Genomic DNA, 20,255 nt, shown 5'->3' with positions numbered 1-20,255 from the left:
TAGGCACAGTCAGTTCAATGAGCCGATGTGGCCCCCGATCCAACTTAGTTTTTAAACCTGCCCGATTGATATCTGGCAAGATATCTGTTGGGCAGGCCCGTCGTTAGTGCCCCTACACGGGCCAATAAGCTGCAGAGTCGGTCTAAGGGACCCATATCGGCAGCTAGAATCCACCTCCACCTGGGATTTTCTGGTGGGCTCAGTCCCACACTGGGTCTAAGGGACTGATATGGGCAGCTACAATCGGCCCGTGTATGGCCGCCTTAAGTGTCCTAAGTCTGTGCAAAAGGATACGATAACTGTATGTAACCCCTCAGGTTCATAGCAGGGATGGGCCAAGCCAACAGGGCGCCCTACACAACCCAGCCAGATTGCCCCTGCACCTACCCCCCTTAGTTTAGTTGCATAGAGGGGGGGTTGTTATTGCACCTGCCTCGTAATGAACTTAAGAACTACTACCCCTTAGTTCTCTCTCCCTTGTCATTGCTAACGCAGCTTGTCATTACGAGGCGGGTGCAATAACACCCCCCTCCTCTATGCAACGAACCTGGGGGGGGGTAGGTTCAGGGGTATATGGCTGGGTTGCCTAGGGCGCCCTGTCGGCTTGGTAGTAGAGGTACCTGCCTACTGCCCCCCTCCTTTGTTGCGCCCTAGGCAGGTGCCCCTTCTGCCTACCCCTAGTTTTGGCCTTGTTGTATAGAGAGGAGAAAGTGATACCAGCACAGGTACATTTTATTCTTGCCTATACAGGGAGATCTCAAAGTTATACTAGCCAGATATCTTCTGTACTAAGAACAATCCAGCAGGAACTGCAGAGAAATATCATACATTTACACTTAGCACAGGGCCGGTGAATAACGAGGTTACCGTACCCCTCGTCACACCTAAAACTCTTGCTAAATACAAGGCTGGCGTGGGAATATTAGCTACGGGCTAGCCTGGCACATCTCCAGCTGCTCTGCCAAGCGCACTCATGCTCATAACCAATGTCCCTCTGGGAAGGATATCCCTTCTGACCATCTCAATCTGCCGCTTTTCCTGCTGGCGGCACGCTGCGAGATACGCTGCTGTGACCCAAACCACCGCCAAGGTCTTTGTCTTAATTCCCTCAGCATCGCATTAAAAACCCCCACAAGCCATCCAAGCGCATAACTCATGCTTCTGTGTAAAGCAATTTGCTAGCCTACTGCTTCAGAGCCCAATCCCCCATAGGGAGACAGAGTGATGTAACGCGTGCGTGCCACCAGCAACGCCGCTAAGGGCAGCCAAATCCCTCTAATGGGTTTAACGAGCTGTCTAATGAGGTCTCTCGCTGTTAAGCGGCATTTATTCCGCAGTTACCTTTAGAATTAGGATAAACTGGCTCATGAACATGTCAAAAGGGTTGAGGAGACTGCCTCATATGTATGCAAATAGACCAAAGGGATTCTGGGAACAAATTCCTTAAGGCTCCTATAAATAATCCCATTTACATTGGTTTATCCTATAGGCTAAAGCCAGGATAATAGCTGATCAGATTCCCAACTACAGACCGCCCTTCCTGGGGCTCATCAGTGTAGAGCAGGGTTTTCTGATCAGCTTAGCTTTAGCCTATAGGATAAACCCATGTAAACAGGATTTTTTTTTGTTCCCAGAATCCCTTTGGTCTATTTGTATACGTATGAGGCGGTCTCCCCAACCCTTTTGACTTGTTCTTAGCTTTACCTCTAGAGGTGCACACAGGGTTGCAGACCATAGGGCCAAGGCCGGCAGTATGACTGAGCAGGAGAAGAAAATGTAATGGAGCTCTGGGATGTCCCTCCAGCAGAAGTTCTTGCGCCCCGGACAAACTTTGGTCAATGGGATGAGTTCAAATTCAGAAACAATGAGTACAGGTTCGGACATCCCAGACATGTAAAGGCACGAAAATCTAAGATGCCGAGGGCCCAGGGCAAATACCCATTCTACTCTAAAGATGGCCATACACGGGCCGATTCTAGGTGCCAATATGGATCCCATAGACTCGGCAGCTTATCGGCCCCTGTAAGGGCACAAAGATGGGCTTGATATATGGCCTGAAATCGGGGCCAGATATCGATTGGGCAGGTTCGGTCCCCGAACTGACTGCGCCCATTACCGTAATTTTTTTAATAAGTACGAGTTCAAATCCCGATTTTGAGTATGAGTCCGAATCGAAATGGGTAAAATTTGGTTTAGATACTATAACTTCTGATGATCAGAAATGTCCCGAAAAATGCTTACGAAAAAATCGTATTAGTCACGATAATATCGTATTGGCGATCCAAAAGTCACTAAATTTTTGTATCCAAACGATCGTAAGCGGCGGGAAAACCTTTCTGACTTTGAACCTTCAGTGCAGGATTTTTTAAGCCTCCCATAGGGCTCAATGGCACTCTGCAGCTCCAACCTGGCCCAAGGAAAGTCTCCCATAGGGCTCAATGGCACTCTGCAGCTCCAACCCGGCCCAAGGAAAGTCTCCCATAGGGCTCAATGGCACTCTGCAGCTCCAACCCGGCCCAAGGAAAGTCTCCCATAGGGCTCAATGGCACTCTGCAGCTCCAACCCGGCCCAAGGAACATCTCCCATAGGGCTCAATGGCACTCTGTAGCTCCAACCCGGCCCAAGGAAAGTCTCCCATAGGGCTCAATGGCACTCTGCAGCTCCAACCTGGCCCAAGGAAAGTCTCCCATAGGGCTCAATGGCACTCTGCAGCTCCAACCCGGCCCAAGGAAAGTCTCCCATAGGGCTCAATGGCACTCTGCAGCTCCAACCCGGCCCAAGGAAAGTCTCCCATAGGGCTCAATGGCACTCTGCAGCTCCAACCCGGCCCAAGGAAAGTCTCCCATAGGGCTCAATGGCACTCTGCAGCTCCAACCCGGCCCAAGGAACATCTCCCATAGGGCTCAATGGCACTCTGTAGCTCCAACCCGGCCCAAGGAAAGTCTCCCATAGGGCTCAATGGCACTCTGCAGCTCCAACCTGGCCCAAGGAAAGTCTCCCATAGGGCTCAATGGCACTCTGCAGCTCCAACCCGGCCCAAGGAAAGTCTCCCATAGGGCTCAATGGCACTCTGCAGCTCCAACCCGGCCCAAGGAAAGCCTCCCATAGGGCTCAATGGCACTCTGCAGCTCCAACCCGGCCCAAGGAAAGTCTCCCATAGGGCACAATGGCACTCTGCAGCTCCAACCCGGCCCAAGGAAAGTCTCCCATAGGGCTCAATGGCACTCTGCAGCTCCAACCCGGCCCAAGGAAAGTCTCCCATAGGGCTCAATGGCACTCTGCAGCTCCAACCCGGCCCAAGGAGAGTCTCCCATAGGGCTCAATGGCACTCTGCAGCTCCAACCTGGCCCAAGGAAAGTCTCCCATAGGGCTCAATGGCACTCTGCAGCTCCAACCCGGCCCAAGGAAAGTCTCCCATAGGGCTCAATGGCACTCTGCAGCTCCAACCCGGCCCAAGGAAAGTCTCCCATAGGGCTCAATGGCACTCTGCAGCTCCAACCCGGCCCAAGGAAAGTCTCCCATAGGGCTCAATGGCACTCTGCAGCTCCAACCCGGCCCAAGGAAAGTCTCCCATAGGGCTCAATGGCACTCTGCAGCTCCAACCCGGCCCAAGGAAAGTCTCCCATAGGGCTCAATGGCACTCTGCAGCTCCAACCCGGCCCAAGGAAAGTCTCCCATAGGGCTCAATGGCACTCTGCAGCTCCAACCCGGCCCAAGGAAAGTCTCCCATAGGGCTCAATGGCACTCTGCAGCTCCAACCCGGCCCAAGGAAAGTCTCCCATAGGGCTCAATGGCACTCTGCAGCTCCAACCTGGCCCAAGGAAAGTCTCCCATAGGGCTCAATGGCACTCTGCAGCTCCAACCCGGCCCAAGGAAAGTCTCCCATAGTATCCAGTATCTGGCCTGATATCGATCGGGCAGTTTTAAAAATTAAGTTGAATCGGGGACCACAAAGGCTTCCCGAATTGACTGTGCCTATGCCCGTCGTTCGACCGAATTAGCCGAACATTGCCCACCCGTAGGTTGCCAAGCGAGCGGATCTTAGCGTGTATGGTCACCTTTAGGCCAAACCAGTGTTGGACTGAGATGCCAGGGGCCCACCAGGAAACCTTGGCCTATAGGCCCACTTTCTAAACTATTATTCCTCCTCTCCTCCCTCAGCCTCTTTATTATCCAAGTCCCTTTTCTTTATCCTTCCATCTCTTTTTCCCATACAGAAATAGGGAATGACCATGCAATTGGCCAAAGAGTTAGGGGCAGGAGGGCCCCCTGACACCTGGGCCCACCGGGAGTTTTCCTGGTATCCCTGTGGGCCAGTCCGACACTAGGCCAAACTGTTAGAATCACTGACACTTGGGCCCACTGGGAGTTTTCCTGGTTATCCCTGTGGGCCAGTCCGACACAGGGCCAAACTGTTAGAATCACTGACACCTGGGCCCACCGGGAGTTTTCCTGGTATCCCTATGGGCCAGTCCGACACTGGGCCAAACTGTTAGAATCACTGACACCTGGGCCCACCGGGAGTTTACATGGTATCCCTATGGGCCAGTCCGACACTGGGCCAAACTGTTAGAATCACTGACACCTGGGCCCACCGGGAGTTTACATGGTATCCCTATGGGCCAGTCCGACACTGGGCCAAACTGTTAGAATCACTGACACCTGGGCCCACCGGGAGTTTACATGGTATCCCTATGGGCCAGTCCGACACTGGGCCAAACTGTTAGAATCACTGACACCTGGGCCCACCGGGAGTTTTCCTGGTATCCCTATGGGCCAGTCCGACACTGGGCCAAACTGTTAGAATCACTGACACCTGGGCCCACCGGGAGTTTTCCTGGTATCCCTATGGGCCAGTCCGACACTGGGCCAAACTGTTAGAATCACTGACACCTGGGCCCACCGGGAGTTTTCCTGGTATCCCTATGGGCCAGTCCGACACTGGGCCAAACTGTTAGAATCACTGACACCTGGGCCCACCGGGAGTTTACATGGTATCCCTATGGGCCAGTCCGACACTGGGCCAAACTGTTAGAATCACTGACACTTGGGCCCACCGGGAGTTTTCCTGGTATCCCTGTGGGCCGGTCCGACACTGGGCCAAACTGTTAGAATCACTGACACCTGGGCCCACCGGGAGTTTACATGGTATCCCTATGGGCCAGTCCGACACTGGGCCAAACTGTTAGAATCACTGACACCTGGGCCCACCGGGAGTTTACATGGTATCCCTATGGGCCAGTCCGACACTGGGCCAAACTGTTAGAATCACTGACACCTGGGCCCATCGGGAGTTTACATGGTATCCCTATGGGCCAGTCCGACACTGGGCCAAACTGTTAGAATCACTGACACTTGGGCCCACCGGGAGTTTTCCTGGTATCCCTATGGGCCAGTCCGACACTGGGCCAAACTGTTAGAATCACTGACACTTGGGCCCACCGGGAGTTTACATGGTATCCCTATGGGCCAGTCCGACACTGGGCCAAACTGTTAGAATCACTGACACCTGGGCCCACCGGGAGTTTACATGGTATCCCTATGGGCCAGTCCGACACTGGGCCAAACTGTTAGAATCACTGACACCTGGGCCCACCGGGAGTTTACATGGTATCCCTATGGGCCAGTCCGACACTGGGCCAAACTGTTAGAATCACTGACACCTGGGCCCATCGGGAGTTTACATGGTATCCCTATGGGCCAGTCCGACACTGGGCCAAACTGTTAGAATCACTGACACCTGGGCCCACCGGGAGTTTACATGGTATCCCTATGGGCCAGTCCGACACTGGGCCAAACTGTTAGAATCACTGACACCTGGGCCCACCGGGAGTTTACATGGTATCCCTATGGGCCAGTTCGACACTGGGCCAAACTGTTAGAATCACTGACACCTGGGCCCACCGGGAGTTTACATGGTATCCCTATGGGCCAGTCCGACACTGGGCCAAACTGTTAGAATCACTGACACCTGGGCCCATCGGGAGTTTACATGGTATCCCTATGGGCCAGTCCGACACTGGGCCAAACTGTTAGAATCACTGACACCTGGGCCCACCGGGAGTTTACATGGTATCCCTATGGGCCAGTCCGACACTGGGCCAAACTGTTAGAATCACTGACACCTGGGCCCACTGGTACTTTTCCTGGTATCCCTGTGGGCCAGTCTGACACTGCACAGCTCTATAAATTATAAAAAATACAAATATTCTGTATTTGGACTCAACCGTACTTTAATAAACATGCCCCTAATTCTTCTGTGCCTCCAAAGTTCTGAAGGCAAACACCATGCATTCATTTTAACTCCCCAATTGTTTTTATCTTCACATTTGGGGCTATAAGAGGAGAATACACAATCAATGTGCCCGGCTATACACTCAGCTGGCCCCACCCACCCCATTCTCTGTGCACAGGCATATTTCATACATACACCGTCCCCTTTTGCACATAAAATATATATATATATTTTGACGACTCCCTTTGCCGGCTGCCCCCAGCCATTTTGTGCAGCTCTTTGCACCAGAGAGAGGCTGCTGTGTATAATAGAAATGCTCTTAATAAAAGGGGGAGTAGCTGCTGTGTGTGATTCAGGTGGGGGGAGGGATGAGGAAGGTTTATAAATATCTCACACAAGCCTCATTTTATTATTTTTTTTTAAACTTTACATATAATAATTGAAGGGGCGGCCATCTTGGTTCCCTGTCAACTTTTCCATTTGATCTGAATAAAAATAAATCCCCCTTCTCCCTCCAGATTTTTTTTTTTTTTTTATATTTTTCCACCCCCCCCTCCTCCCTTTTATTTATATTTTGTATATTTCTATCAATCTCTTTTGATTGTAGGGGGAACCTACTGGAACATTATCACCTATTTTGAACAAAGAAATGAGAATGATTTTGCTCCCCTCCCCCCACACCCAGTGATGCTGCTGTTTTCCCTGAGGTGATTTATTTTTTTACGTGTTTTTTCTCATTTGTTTTATGATTTTTTGACATTTTGGGGGGGGAATATTTTTTATTTTTTTTGGGGGGAAAACTAAAAGCCTTGGGGGCACGGCCGGGAGCTCCGGAGCAGGCAGCCGGGCTGAGCTGAGGGGAAACGGGAGGCTGCAGCCCAATGTCATCGCCGCTCAGGGACGACGAGGAGGAAGAAGAGGAGGAAGAAATGGCCGAAGAAGGGGACGGCGAGAAGGAGGAGGATGAAGATGAAGAAGAGGAGGAGGAGGAAAGCCGAGAGCAGGCGACACCAAGCCGCCATTGCAGCCCCAGCCTCTATTTCCCGCCAACAGCCTCCAGGGAGCCGGGGAGTGTTGAAACCGATTCCACGCCGCCGGTGCCAGCTGCCGCAGGTAAACACTAGGGGGGAATGGAGAATGCCGGGCGGCTTCAAGGCCCCCCCCAGTACTCCCTGGCATTAACCGATGGACTGTCTCACTGCATAAGGGGAGAGGGGGGGGGCAAGGGGACGCTAGGCTGGTGTCCCCCTATTGTTTGACAGGATGACGGCAGCCCCCCTGGTGTCCACTTCAACCCCCCCCCCCTCTCTCCTTTCGCAGTGGTGCGGTCTGTCCCTTCACCTTTCAGAGAGGGGTTAGTGCCGGGGAGGGGAAGTTGGCGCCATTTCTATTAGGCGCTCATTACAAGTTGGCAGTGAGGGGCTCCGGGTGCCTTGGTCACTACAGGGGGGAATATTAATGCGCAGCTCATGTATTAGGGGCTATTCATTCCTATAAGTGCCATTTTAGGGATTGACTTTATAGTATTTGGCGTTTAATATTTCCACATTGGTGTTTATTGGAAAATATAACCGCTTTCCTATCTATGTTTTATTGATTTCCTGTAGATAACACCAAGTATTATTATTATTAACTGAAACTACAACTCCCAGCATCCTTTTGCAGCTTAAGTGGGCTGCTGGTTTACAATTGCCTGTCCATTGACTTTAATGGTAACTGCCTGGTTACTGTGATTCCCTTTCTACAGCCGGTAAGTTCCTGAGCGGCGGAAAGATCCAGGTACAGGTATGGGATCCGTTATCCAGAAAGTTCAGAATTACAGGAAGGCCGTCACCCATACACTCCATTATAAGCAAATAATTCTAATTTTTGTAATAATAAAACAGTACCTGTACTTGATCCCAACTAAGATATAATTACCCCTTATTGGGGGCAGAACAGCCCTATTGGGTTTATTTCATGGTTAAATGATTCCCTTTTCTCTGTAATAATAAAACAGTACCTGTACTTGATCCCAACTAAGATATAATTACCCCTTATTGGGGCAGAACAGCCCTATTGGGTTTATTTCATGGTTAAATGATTCCCTTTTCTCTGTAATAATAAAACAGTAAATGTACTTGATCCCAACTAAAATATAATTACCCCTTATTGGGGCAGAACAGTCCTATTGGGTTTATTTAATGGTTAAATGATTCCCTTTTCTCTGTAATAATAAAACAGTACCTGTACTTGATCCCAACTAAGATATAATTACCCCTTATTGGGGCAGAACAGCCCTATTGGGTTTATTTCATGGTTAAATGATTCCCTTTTCTCTGTAATAATAAAACAGTACCTGTACTTGATCCCAACTAAGATATAATTACCCCTTATTGGGGGCAGAACAGCCCTATTGGGTTTATTTAATGGTTAAATGATTCCCTTTTCTCTGTAATAATAAAACAGTACCTGTACTTGATCCCAACTAAGATATAATTACCCCTTATAGGGGGCAAAACAAGCCTATTGGGTTTATTCAATATTTCAATGATTTTTAGTAGACTTAAGTTATGGAGAGCCAAATTATGGAAAGATCCCTTATCCAGAAAACCCCAGGTCCTGAGCATTCTGGATAACAGGTCCCATATCTGTACTTAGCATTTTGCATTTCATATTTCCACATTGGTGTTTCTCTGTTTGAGGTCTCGATTTAACCCCGCTTCCCTATCTATGTTTTCTTTATTTCCTGTTGATAACACCAAGTATCATTTTTAACTGAAACTACAACTCCCAGCATCATTTAGGCTTTTGCAGCTTGGTGGGCTGCTCGTTTAGAATCCATTGACTTTAATGGTAACTGCCTGGACACTGGGCTTCCATTTTTCCAACCGGTAAGTTCCTGGGCCAGTAGTGCACCAGGTAATAATGAAATAATCTTCCAATGTGCTGTTGCCATAACCTATAACTGATTATTAACTAATCTGGGGGTTTTAGTCTGGTTAAAGATGGGGAACCTGGTCGGTACATGGCTACTTACAGTGATCATTGAGACTTTTAGTAAGCTGTAGAGCAGGGGTGGCCAAAACATCAATCGCAGTCCACCGGTCGATCCCCCGTGGACTGAGTCTTAGCTGGGAAGTGCAGAGCTTTTATTGGGTATGCGTATGTACGCAAGGAGGAGCCAAAGTTGATCACCGCGCGAAAAAGTCTGGGCACCCTTGATGTAGAGAGTGCTATTCTGAGACAATTTGCAATTGGTCTTCATTTTTTTTTTTTTATTTGTGGCGTTTGAGTCATTTAGCTTTTTGTTCAGCAGCTCTCGAGTTTGGAATTTCAGCAGCAACCTGGTTACCAGGGTCCAATTTAACATAGCAACCAGGCGGTGGTTCGAAAGAGACAGGACTATAAATAGAAAGATTATGGAGCCGATTCATTAAAACACGAGTTCGAATCCCAAATGTGAAAAATTCGGATTGGATACGATAATTTCTGAAGATCGCAAATGCTTACGAAAAAATCGCATTAGTCACAATAATATCGTATTGGCGATCCGAAAGTCACAAAATTTTCGTACCGAACGATTGTAAACAGCGACAGAACCTTTCTGAATTTTTCACGCGGGCATATGAAAAATCAGCGAAAGTACGCTCTGAGTGTTCGAATGAACGCTCCAAGCGTTCTTGTCTTAGTAAATCTCCCCCAAGGAATAAAGAGTAACAATAGCAATAAAACTGAAGCCTCACAGAGCAATAGGTTTTGGCTGCCGGGGTCAGTGACCCCCATTTGAAAGCTGCAAAGAGGCAGAAGAGGACGGCAAATAGCTCAAGAACGATAAATAAAAAATGAAGACCAATTGAAAACTTACTAAGAATAGCAAGATGGTAATGGAATACCAATGTATTTACGGAACCCCTGGGCAGGTTGGGGAGAGCCATACAAATCTCAAGCAGGGCCAAACCTGACCCAAGAGCCTTCTATCGAACGGCTGCCCCTGATCTGTAGTGAAGTCCAAGTGAGTAAAAGTGTTTGGGAAAATGTCAGCCAGGGACAATATTGTGCAAACAACGCAAATGGGTTTGGGTGTCGGTATATATTAGCTGCTAATTGCGTGGTTGTAATTGACTGTTAAATGCCAATGTGGTTTCTCGCGCTAATGAATATGGGCTCGATGACAGATCACTGCCTTCATTAGGGATGCGCTGAATCCGTTATTATAGGGTTCAGCGAATGCCGAACTGAATCCTGATTTGCATATGGAAATTAGGCTACGGAAGGGCTAAAAATGAAGCGCCTGGCTTTAAAGTTCCTAAACCAGATTGTCTCTTCTCAACCTGTCCGTTATAGCTTCTAATGCTAACGGGCTCCTGCTGGACAAATATGGCTGCCCCCTCCTAGGGGAACATGGGATTTATGTAAAGCATAAGGCAAAATGATAAATAGCTCGTAAGGCAATGTTATGATAGATGTGAAAAAGGTTTAATTCCTTCTGTTGGTATATCTTTAAGGATTTGGTTCGACCAGACACTTAGGGGCAGATTCGATTATTTCTAATGATCCAAAATGACACAAATATGCTTACAAAAAAATCGTAATAGTCACAATAATATCGCATTGGTGATCCGAAAGTCATGAAATTTTTGTATCGGAAAGGGTGGGAAAACGTTTTCTGACTTGATGATTTTGGAAGCCTCCCATAGGGCTCAATGGCACTCTACAGCTCCAACCTGGTCCAAGGAAAGTCTCCCATAGGGCTCAATGGCACTCTGCAGCTCCAACCCGGCCCAAGGAAAGTCTCCCATAGGGCTCAATGGCACTCTGCAGCTCCAACCCGGTCCAAGGAAAGTCACGATAATGAAGCTTGAATTAATCTGAAACTTTCCTACTCGGCGTGACAAATACGATTTTGTCCCACAAATTGTTGCAAAGCACGAGAAAGTTGCGCAAATTAACGAAAATATTGCAGAAAATACTCAAAAGTTGTAAACTTTAGAAAAAATACAAATTGTTTGTATTCGGACCTGTTGTACCAAATACCAAACGGAATCCTGGATTCGGAGCATCCCTAATAATAAAAAAAAATTATCTGCATACTGTAATGTGCTGTTTGTATTGTTAAATCTGCATATCATTCCTCTTTGCATATAGATAGAAAAGGGGGGCTCGAGGTAAGACCCCTATTGTTCAGAACAAAGCAGAAGAATCAGGTGGCTGCTTTGTATCTCTCTCCCTATTAGAGCGGGTCAATCATGGATTTACAGCCTGCGTCGTACAGCACAATATCATTTATTAATGTACAGGACAAGGAAGGAATTTTTTCCCCTCTGCGGCAAATTAGAGAGGCTACAGAGGGGTTTTTTTTGCCTTCCTCTGGATCAACTAGTAGTTAGGCAGGTAAAGCTGGCCATACACGAGCAGATCCGCTCGCTTGGCGATGTCGGGTGGGCGATATCGGGGACCATTTAGGTAAAAAAAATAATAATCCGATCGTTTGGCCCTGGGGCCAGACGATCGGATTATGTGGGCGGCAATGGGGCAGTCGGATCGGGGACCGCATCAACGAGCCGATGCGGTCCCCGATCCGACCAGATTTTCTAACCTGGCCGATCGAGATCTGGCCAATTTCAGGCCAGATATCGGTCGGCCAGGCCGATCTGCTCTCCCCATACACGGGCCGATTAGCTGCCGAATCGGTCCAAGGGACCGATATCGGCAGCTATAGTCGGCCCGTGTATGGCCACCTTTACATATAGGCATTATGGTTGAACGAGATGGACGGTTGTCTTTTTTCAACCCAACTTACTATATTACTATGTTAGCAGGAGCACCATTTGTCCATAGCTGGGATTTTACCCTTGCACACAGTTCAGACACAGATTGCTTACATGGTTCCTTGGCTGTCAGGGCCTGTGTCCGTACTTACTCCTATTGAAAAGTTCTCCCAAAATCCCACTAGCCCTGCCCATCCTGCTACATCTTTTCCCAGACTGTTTAGGGGGGGCCGGCGGCACTGTAGGATAGGAACCAATCAGTAGCTAGGCTGACTTGATAGGGAACTAAAGCCTGTCTGTGCATGTGTGACTGCAGAACTGTGATTGGCTATCCTCCCCCTACTGTGCTTCTGGCAGGGACCGTTGGGACACGCCCACCCCTCGTTTGAAATATGACAGGGACCCGAGAGGATCTATAGGGAGCTCCAAAAAAGGGTCCATTTTTACAGATAGGATTAATGTTTAGGCCAAAGTGAAACCAACACCATGGGGCATATTCATCAAAGTACGAGTTCAAATCCCAAAATGGGTAAAATTTGGATTAGATACGATAATTTCTGATGATTGGAAATGTCACGAAAATGCTAATGAAAAAATTGTGATAGTCATGATAATATCGTATTGGCGATCCAAAAGTCTCGCGAAAATTTTTCGCATACGAACGATCGTTAACGGCAGGAATGTGCATGATTTTGGAAGCCTCCCATAGGACTCAATGGCACTCTGCAGCCCAAGGAAAGTCACGATACCGAAGCTTGAATGAATCTGAAACTTTCCTACTCTGCGCGATAAATACAATTTTGTCGCAAAAAAAAAAATCGCAGAAAATACGCACAGTATGAAAACTTAGAAAAAATACAATATTTTAGTATTGATTTAATTTTATTTTTGTAAATGGGCCCCCATATATTATTCATAGCTGCCTACAAGAATATATTTATTTTTTTAGTTTAGTGTATGTCTCCTTTAAAATTATAATTTCAACGCAACTGGTGTAGCTGACCCTATCAAGGCAGTTATGGGACCTGTTATACAAAATGCGTTGGACCTGAGGTTTTTTCCGATAAGGGGGTCTTTCCTTGAATTGGATTACTTAAACAATATTTTTGCCTTCGATAGGGATTAATGGTATCTTAGCTGGGATCAAGTCCAAAGAAAAGGAAAAATAATGTAATAATGTGAATTATTTGTTCAAAGTGGAGTCTATGGAGGATCCGGAGCTTTCTGGAGAATGAGTTTCCAGATAACCATTTTGGGAGTTTGCAGAGTGTGTAGGTCGGCAACTGTTGCCTAAAACAGTGCCACAGGCTCCCATCTTGTTACAGTGGTGCATTGGGAGTATTATAGCCAAGTACAGGTATGGGACCTGTTATCCAGAATGCTTGGGACCAGGGGTTTTCCAGATAAGGGATCTTTCTGTTATTTGTATCTCTAACTGTAAGTCCACTAAAAAAATCACTTATACATTAAATAAACCCAATAGGTCTGTACTCCCAATAAGGGGTAATTATATCTTAGTTGGGATCAAGTACAGGTACTGTTTTATTATTACAGAGAAAAGGGAATGATTTAACCATTAAATAAACCCAATAGGGCTGTTCTGCCCCAATAAGGGGTAATTATATCTTAGTTGGGATCAAGTACAGGTACTGTTTTATTATTACAGAGAAAAGGGAATCATTTAACCATGAAATAAACCCAATAGGGCTGTTCTGTCCCCAATAAGGGGTAATTATATCTTAAGCTTAGATTAAACTGTACTACGAGAGGTGGTTGAAACAACTATTGGTTAATGAATTTAAACAAAAAGGTTTATAACTTCAATTCATTTCTATATCTGGCCTCCCACTAGTTGTACCCCTCTATACTTAGGTAATCAAGAAGGAGCCAAAAAGTTCAAATATCATAGCCAGTCTTTTATTCAATCCACACCTTTTTCTATACCCATTTATCATGTTAGATTGTAAGCTTTAATGAGCAGGACTCTTTGGCTCCTGTAATGGTCAGTATTTGTAATCTGTATGTTTGATGTTGTGCTAAAGAGTGTGTTGGCATTTGATAAATCTGCCCCTTGAGGCATTTGTGAAAAGTCATATTTCAATTTTCCCCCCAGAATTAGTGTTTTTCTTTTTGTGTTAAAGATTTCTGGAAAAAACGCAAAATCACAAAAAATAAGTGGTTTGTGTTCTTTTGGCTTTCCTTCCACGTTTTCATTCGTTTGTGCCTTTTCAATTTGAATCTTTTGATAAATGACTAGACGTTTGTGGTTTTCGTGAAAATTAGTTTAGCTGTGGTTTCAAAAACCTCTAAAACCACGAAAATCAAAATGTGAATAAATCTGCCTCGTAGGCTAAGGATGCCTGGGTCATTTTATAGGCCGGTGTAGAAAATCTGATCTGCTGCCAACGGAGAGGAGGCCTTTCTAATTCTTCATTATTCTCCTCGTATGAAGAGGATCTGAGCTTATTAGAAACATTTCAGTAAAGATACCTCTTGTATATGGGTATAAATCCCCAAAGGCATTTTTGTGGGCACAGAACAATAGCTACGTTGCTTACTTTAAACTTACCATAACAAGTTTACCTGCAGTGGCTTTCAGTGTTTGGAAATGGCAGGGTTTTTCCGAGGACAAACTACCTATGCGTGACTGCCCGTATCAGATGTTGCAGTATACAGCTGAATCACTGCCAAAGGAAATAGTTTTCTCAACAAACAGGCAGTTGGCAAAAGCTAAACGCTAGGGAGCCACAGGTAGCTATTTCCATTATTGCCGGTAGGAAAGCATTCGAGGAGATAAATCGCACGGGTAGTTATGTCCCTGGAAATACCCTGCCATTTCCAAACAAACTTATAGACCAATGATAGAAGAGGAGATTCGTCATCCAGCGATGAATCTCCTCTAGTGATGGCAACTAATCTAAAATTCTTTCCTACTGGCGATAATGTAAACCGCCAGCATGAAAACATGAGCTGCTTCGGCTTTTCGAAGTTGCCCAAAGTCAAGCAAACGTCTGGCAACTTTAGAAAGCCAAAGCAACAAAGCTATGTTTTCCTAACGGCGATTTATGTTATTGCAAGTAGGAAAGCAATAGAGGAGATTGGTCACTGCAATTAATCTCCTCGAATGGAGATCAGATTAACAGATTTACCTGCAGTGGCTTTCAGTGTTTGGAAATAGCAGGGTATTTCCAAGGACAAAACTACATATGCGTTACCGCCCCTATCAGATGTTGCAGTATACAGCTGAATCACCGCCTAAGGAAATAGTTTTCTCAACAAACATAGGCAGTTGGCAAAAGCTAAAAGCTAGGTAGCCACAGGTAGCGATTTCCATTATTGCCAGTAGGAAAGCATTCGAGGAGATTAATTGCAGTGACCAATCTCCTCTATTGCTTTCCTACTGGCAATGTAAATCGCTGTTAGGAAAACATAACTTTGTTGATTTGGCTTTCTTAAGTTGCCAGACGTTTCCTTGACTTTGGGCAACTTCGAAAAGCCAAAGCAGCACATGTTTTCTTGCTGGCGCTTTACATTATCGCCAGTAGGAAAGAATTCTAGTCGCCATCGCTAGAGGAGATTCATCGCTGGACAACTAATCTCCTCATGTCATTGGTCTATAAATTTGTTTGGCAATGGCAGGGTGTTTCCGATGACATAACTACCTATGCGATTAATCTCCTCGAATGCTTTCCTACCGGCAATAATGTAAATCACTGGTAGTAAAACATATGTGTCACTTCGGCTTTCCCACGTTGCCAGGTGTTTCCTTTACTTGAATCAGCTAAAATGTTCTTAAAGCTTGCCATGGTTATCTTAGTTAGCCAATGAAGGTATCACCTTTTATACCACTTTTGACTGGCTACCACGGTACATCACCTTTTCCTTGACTTTGGGCAACTTCAGAAAGCCGAAGCATTGCATGTTTTCCTAAGGGTGGTTTACATTATCACCAGTAGGAAAGCATTTGAAGAGATTAGTCACCTCCGATAGAGGAGATTTATCGTGGGGCAACTAATCTCTTCTTCAGTCATTGGTCAACAAGTTTCCTCTTAGCACGCATATATTTGACACATTTATTTATGAACGAGTGCCTTTTCTTTTGGCTTATAGATCCATAGCTATGCTTTGTAACCTTTACATAAATTTGTCCACCCATGGCTGCTGTGATGTGCGGGCCAACTCGATACTCCCGCCCCTTTTGTGATGTCATTGGCGGCGTGGGTCTATAAATAGAGGGGAGAATAGGGTTCAGGTGCGGGTTGAGTCTTCTCTACCCACACTTCACCACTGTTAGTGTCTATAGCTGGTTTCCATTTTATCCTCTTGAAAACTGTACTAAGGAGTTGCTACCTAAGTAAACAAAGGCAGATTATTGCTGAATTACAAAGACCTACTGTCCTAAATGGGCAAATGTAAAATGATCATAGAGATTAGAAAACCTGTTCTTCAACCCCAGAAGGAAGCTAATGCTTTGCAACCCTTTCCATAGCTACTAAGGACTGGTGGAAAGTGTGCCATTTGAAAAGGTCATATTACCCGTTGCATCTTGGTGCCAGGGCTTCTTACGTGTGCAATGTTGGCGTGTCGTAATAATAATTTCATCTGCAACCAAACGGAAAGGCCGTTGAATTACCTTTTGCTTCAGTTGTTGAGCTCTTTAAGAACCAGGTCGCTGGGGGGGGGGGGGGGGGCTATAATTAAAAAGCTGGCAGAAGGGAAAAGCTGGCAGTTGCAGAGGAGACCTGTACACAATTTAGTGGTACCTACAGCACTCCATACTGCCTCTGCAGTCCTGGTTTGTGTGTTTCAAATGTTGAACAAGCTCGGGCAAGCAGACAGATGCCTTCCAACTGCCGCCCTTCCCGTATAAAATGATGGCAGATACATACTGTGGTGCCTACAGAGTGATGGGGAAACTCCTCCGTTCTGGATTTGCAATGATGTGTGGCACCGGGCATTTACAATTTAATTGTGGCAAGGCGGCGTTATTCTAGAACGAGGGTCTAAAGTGTATTAAGGATTCTTAACATCATGATTTTTCAACTTTTTTTTTTTTTTAATCTCGTTACTGATTTCCTGTCCTTTCCACTAAAACAACTTGATCCTATGCCCTCAGCATTACTAAAACCGTGAGTCCATGCCCTTACTCCCGTTCTTACTCATTTATTCATTCATCTCTAGCTTCTGGTACTTTCCCCTCTTTTACTTTGGGTTTGACACAGTCCTACCTATTCTTAAGCCTATACAAAACCCAGCCCATCTGTCTAACCTGTCTGTCTCTTACCCCAGCCTTTAAGCTCCTGGAACAAGTTGTCTGTCTCCTAATGCCAGTAACGGTCTTGGCACCCATAACCTGCTTGCCTCTATACAGTCTGGTATTCCACCTGCTCACCCTGCTGAGAAGTATGTAGAGGGGGAATGAACCCCAGACTGCTAGGGCCAAAGGGCTCTTCTCTATTCTCATTCCCCTGTCCTTATCCCCTGAATGTGATGCAGCCGGCCATTCCCTTCTAATGCAAACTCTCTATTCCAGTGGTTCCCAACCAAGTTCCTCATGTTGTGGTGACCCACAACCATAAAATTTTTCCTAAGACCATCGGAAATATGTGTTTTCCCATGGTCTTAGACGACCCCTGTGAAAGGGTCGTTCCACCCCCAAAGGGATCCCGACCCACAGGTTGAGAACCGCTGCTCTATTCCAGTGTTTTTCAACCTTTTTTGGGCAAAGGCACACTTGTTTCATGAAAAAAATCACGAGGCACACCACCATTAGAAAATGTTAAAAAATTTAACTCTGTGCCCAGCAGCAGTGCCCCCCTAGTACACTGGTGCCCAGCAGCAGTGCCCCCCTAGTACACTGGTGCCCAGCAGCAGTGCCCCCCTAGTACATTGGTGCCAAGAGCAGTGCCCCCCTAGTACATTGGTGCCCAGCAGCAGTGCTCCCCTAGTACATTGGTGCCAAGAGCAGTGCCCCCCTAGTACACTGGTGCCCAGCAGCAGTGCCCCCCTAGTACATTGGTGCCAAGAGCAGTGCCCCCCTAGTACATTGGTGCCAAGAGCAGTGCCCCCCTAGTACATTGGTGCCCAGCAGCAGTGCCCCCCAGTACATTGGTGCCAAGAGCCAGCCCCCCTAGTACATTGGTGCCCAGCAGCAGTGCCCCCCAGTACATTGGTGCCAAGAGCAGTGCCCCCCTAATACATTGGTGCCAGCAGCATTTTACTCTTCGGCGGCTTCAGCAGCATCTTCCCCTCACGCGCGCCGCCTCTTCACTTCTGCCTACACGCGACCGCACACAGGCCCTTTTATAACGTTGCGCCCCGTGCGTACTGACGTCACCCGTACACACGGGGCGCAACCAATGACAGGGCCCGGATTTTTTTTTAAAGTAAAAATTGCGGCCCTGCCTACGGCACACCAGGCAACATCTCGCGGCACACTAGTGTGCCGCGGAACAGTGGTTGAAAAACGCTGCTCTATTCTACTGGCCACTGGGATCCAGCTGCTTCCTGGTTGTCTACCTTCCTCTCTAAGCACTAATCGCTTCTGCTACTATCTGCTCCCCAGTTCAGCTGAATGTGGGGGTGCCTAGGGCCCTGTACTTGGCCCCTGCTGCTCTCCCTATACACTCTCTCTCTTTAGAAGACTTCTTTATTTTGCCTTAAATACCACATATATGCAGATACCCATATATATCTAGATACCCCTTTATTAACCTGACACTCAGCCCCAGATCTCTAACTGCCTCCTAGAGATCTCCTCCTGGATGAACCAAGGGCACCACAAACTCAGTCTTCCCTCTCAGACCTGGCCCTTCCCCTTCTTTTACCATTTCTACTGATGGCATGACCAATAATCCTGTTAGTTCAGCACACTGCCTGGGGGTTATTATGGACCAGTCTCTTTCCTTCTCAAAGCATATATAAGGGGTATTGTTAAGTTAATATATTACGGAATAACCCATTCTTTTCAATTGGTCTTTGTTTTTTATTGATTATAATTTATTAATAATTTGCCGCCTTCTTCTGACTTTTTCCAGCTTTTAAATGGAGGTCACTGACCCCCGGCAGGCAAAAGAAACTAATTCTCTGTGAGGCTCCAGTTTTATTGTTATTGTTAATTTTTATTACTTATCTTTCTATTCAGCCCCTCCCCTATTCATATACCAGCCTCTCATTCATACTACTGCCAGGGTGTTGCTAGGTTTATTTGGACCCTGGAAACCAAATACCGGCTGAAATTCCAAACTGGAGAGCTGCTGAACAAAGAGCTAAATAATAATAAAAAAAAAACCGCAAATAATACAAAATAAAGACCCACTGCAATTAATTCCTTTTAAATGAGACACTGGAATAGTAATAGAGGAGAGGCCTAAAGAAAGATAAGGAATAAAAAGTAACAATAAAACTGGAGCCTCACAGAGCAATAGGTTTGGCTGCCGGGGTCAGTGACCCCCATTTGAAAGCGGGAAAAAAGGTAGAAGTGGAGGGCAAATAATTAAAAAAAAAAAACTATCAAAAATAAATAATGAAGACCAATTGCAAAGTTGCTAGGAATAGGGCATTTTATGATATACTAAAAGTTAATGTAAAGGTGACCCACCCCTTTAATGCATATGGCCACCTTTAGGAGTGAGCAGAAGGATCCTAGCTGAAGAGTTTAAGACTGTAGGGGAGAGAGGAGGGAGTCTGGGAGTCCGGTTCGTAGGAAATTGCCATAATCTAAATGGGATAGGATAAGGGTGGGGATTACTGATTTAGCTGTTTCTTGTGAAAGAAGGGATGGCAGCTCCCAGTAGGTATCAGAATAGCACTCAATAGTAAGAAATCCAAGTCCGGCTTGGGACTCCTCCAGTTACATGGGAGTAGGAGAAACAATAGGTTAGCTGAAAGCAGTTCTAATGTGTAGCGCTGGCTGAAAGCTCAGACTCAGACACACTTTACTGCTGCGCTGCAAGTTGGAGTGATATCCCCCCCCCTCACCCCCAGCAGCCGATCAGCAGAACAATGGGAAGGGAGCAAGATAGCAGCTCCCAGTAGGTATCAGAATAGCACTCAATAGTAAGAAATCCAAGTCCGGCTTGGGACTCCTCCAGTTACATGGGAGTAGGAGAAACAATAGGTTAGCTGAAAGCAGTTCTAATGTGTAGCGCTGGCTGAAAGCTCAGACTCAGACACACTTTACTGCTGCGCTGCAAGTTGGAGTGATATCCCCCCCCCTCACCCCCAGCAGCCGATCAGCAGAACAATGGGAAGGGAGCAAGATAGCAGCT

At 46.5% G+C, this 20,255-nt stretch overlaps 1 protein-coding gene across 5 annotated transcripts in view; it reads left to right on the top strand.

Moving 5' to 3' along the window:
• Positions 1-6,620: 6,620 nt before the first annotated feature.
• The window catches only part of chd3 (chromodomain helicase DNA binding protein 3), a 51,725-nt gene continuing 38,090 nt past the window's right edge, over positions 6,621-20,255 (top strand). For 2 of the 5 annotated variants that reach the window (XM_031899554.1, XM_031899553.1), the window contains exon 1: positions 6,623-7,348. In XM_031899554.1, coding sequence (XP_031755414.1) covers positions 7,117-7,348 — 232 coding nt within the window. In that variant the 5' untranslated portion in view covers positions 6,623-7,116. Of the gene's footprint in view, positions 7,349-20,255 lie in introns of all 5 variants that reach the window. The other 3 variants (XM_031899556.1, XM_002940828.5, XM_031899555.1) reach the window with 3 other exon arrangements.

The sequence above is a fragment of the Xenopus tropicalis genome, chromosome 3 (genome assembly GCF_000004195.4).
Source record: "Xenopus tropicalis strain Nigerian chromosome 3, UCB_Xtro_10.0, whole genome shotgun sequence".
NCBI lineage: Eukaryota > Metazoa > Chordata > Amphibia > Anura > Pipidae > Xenopus > Xenopus tropicalis.
This window is presented reverse-complemented; position numbering and strand designations above follow the sequence as displayed.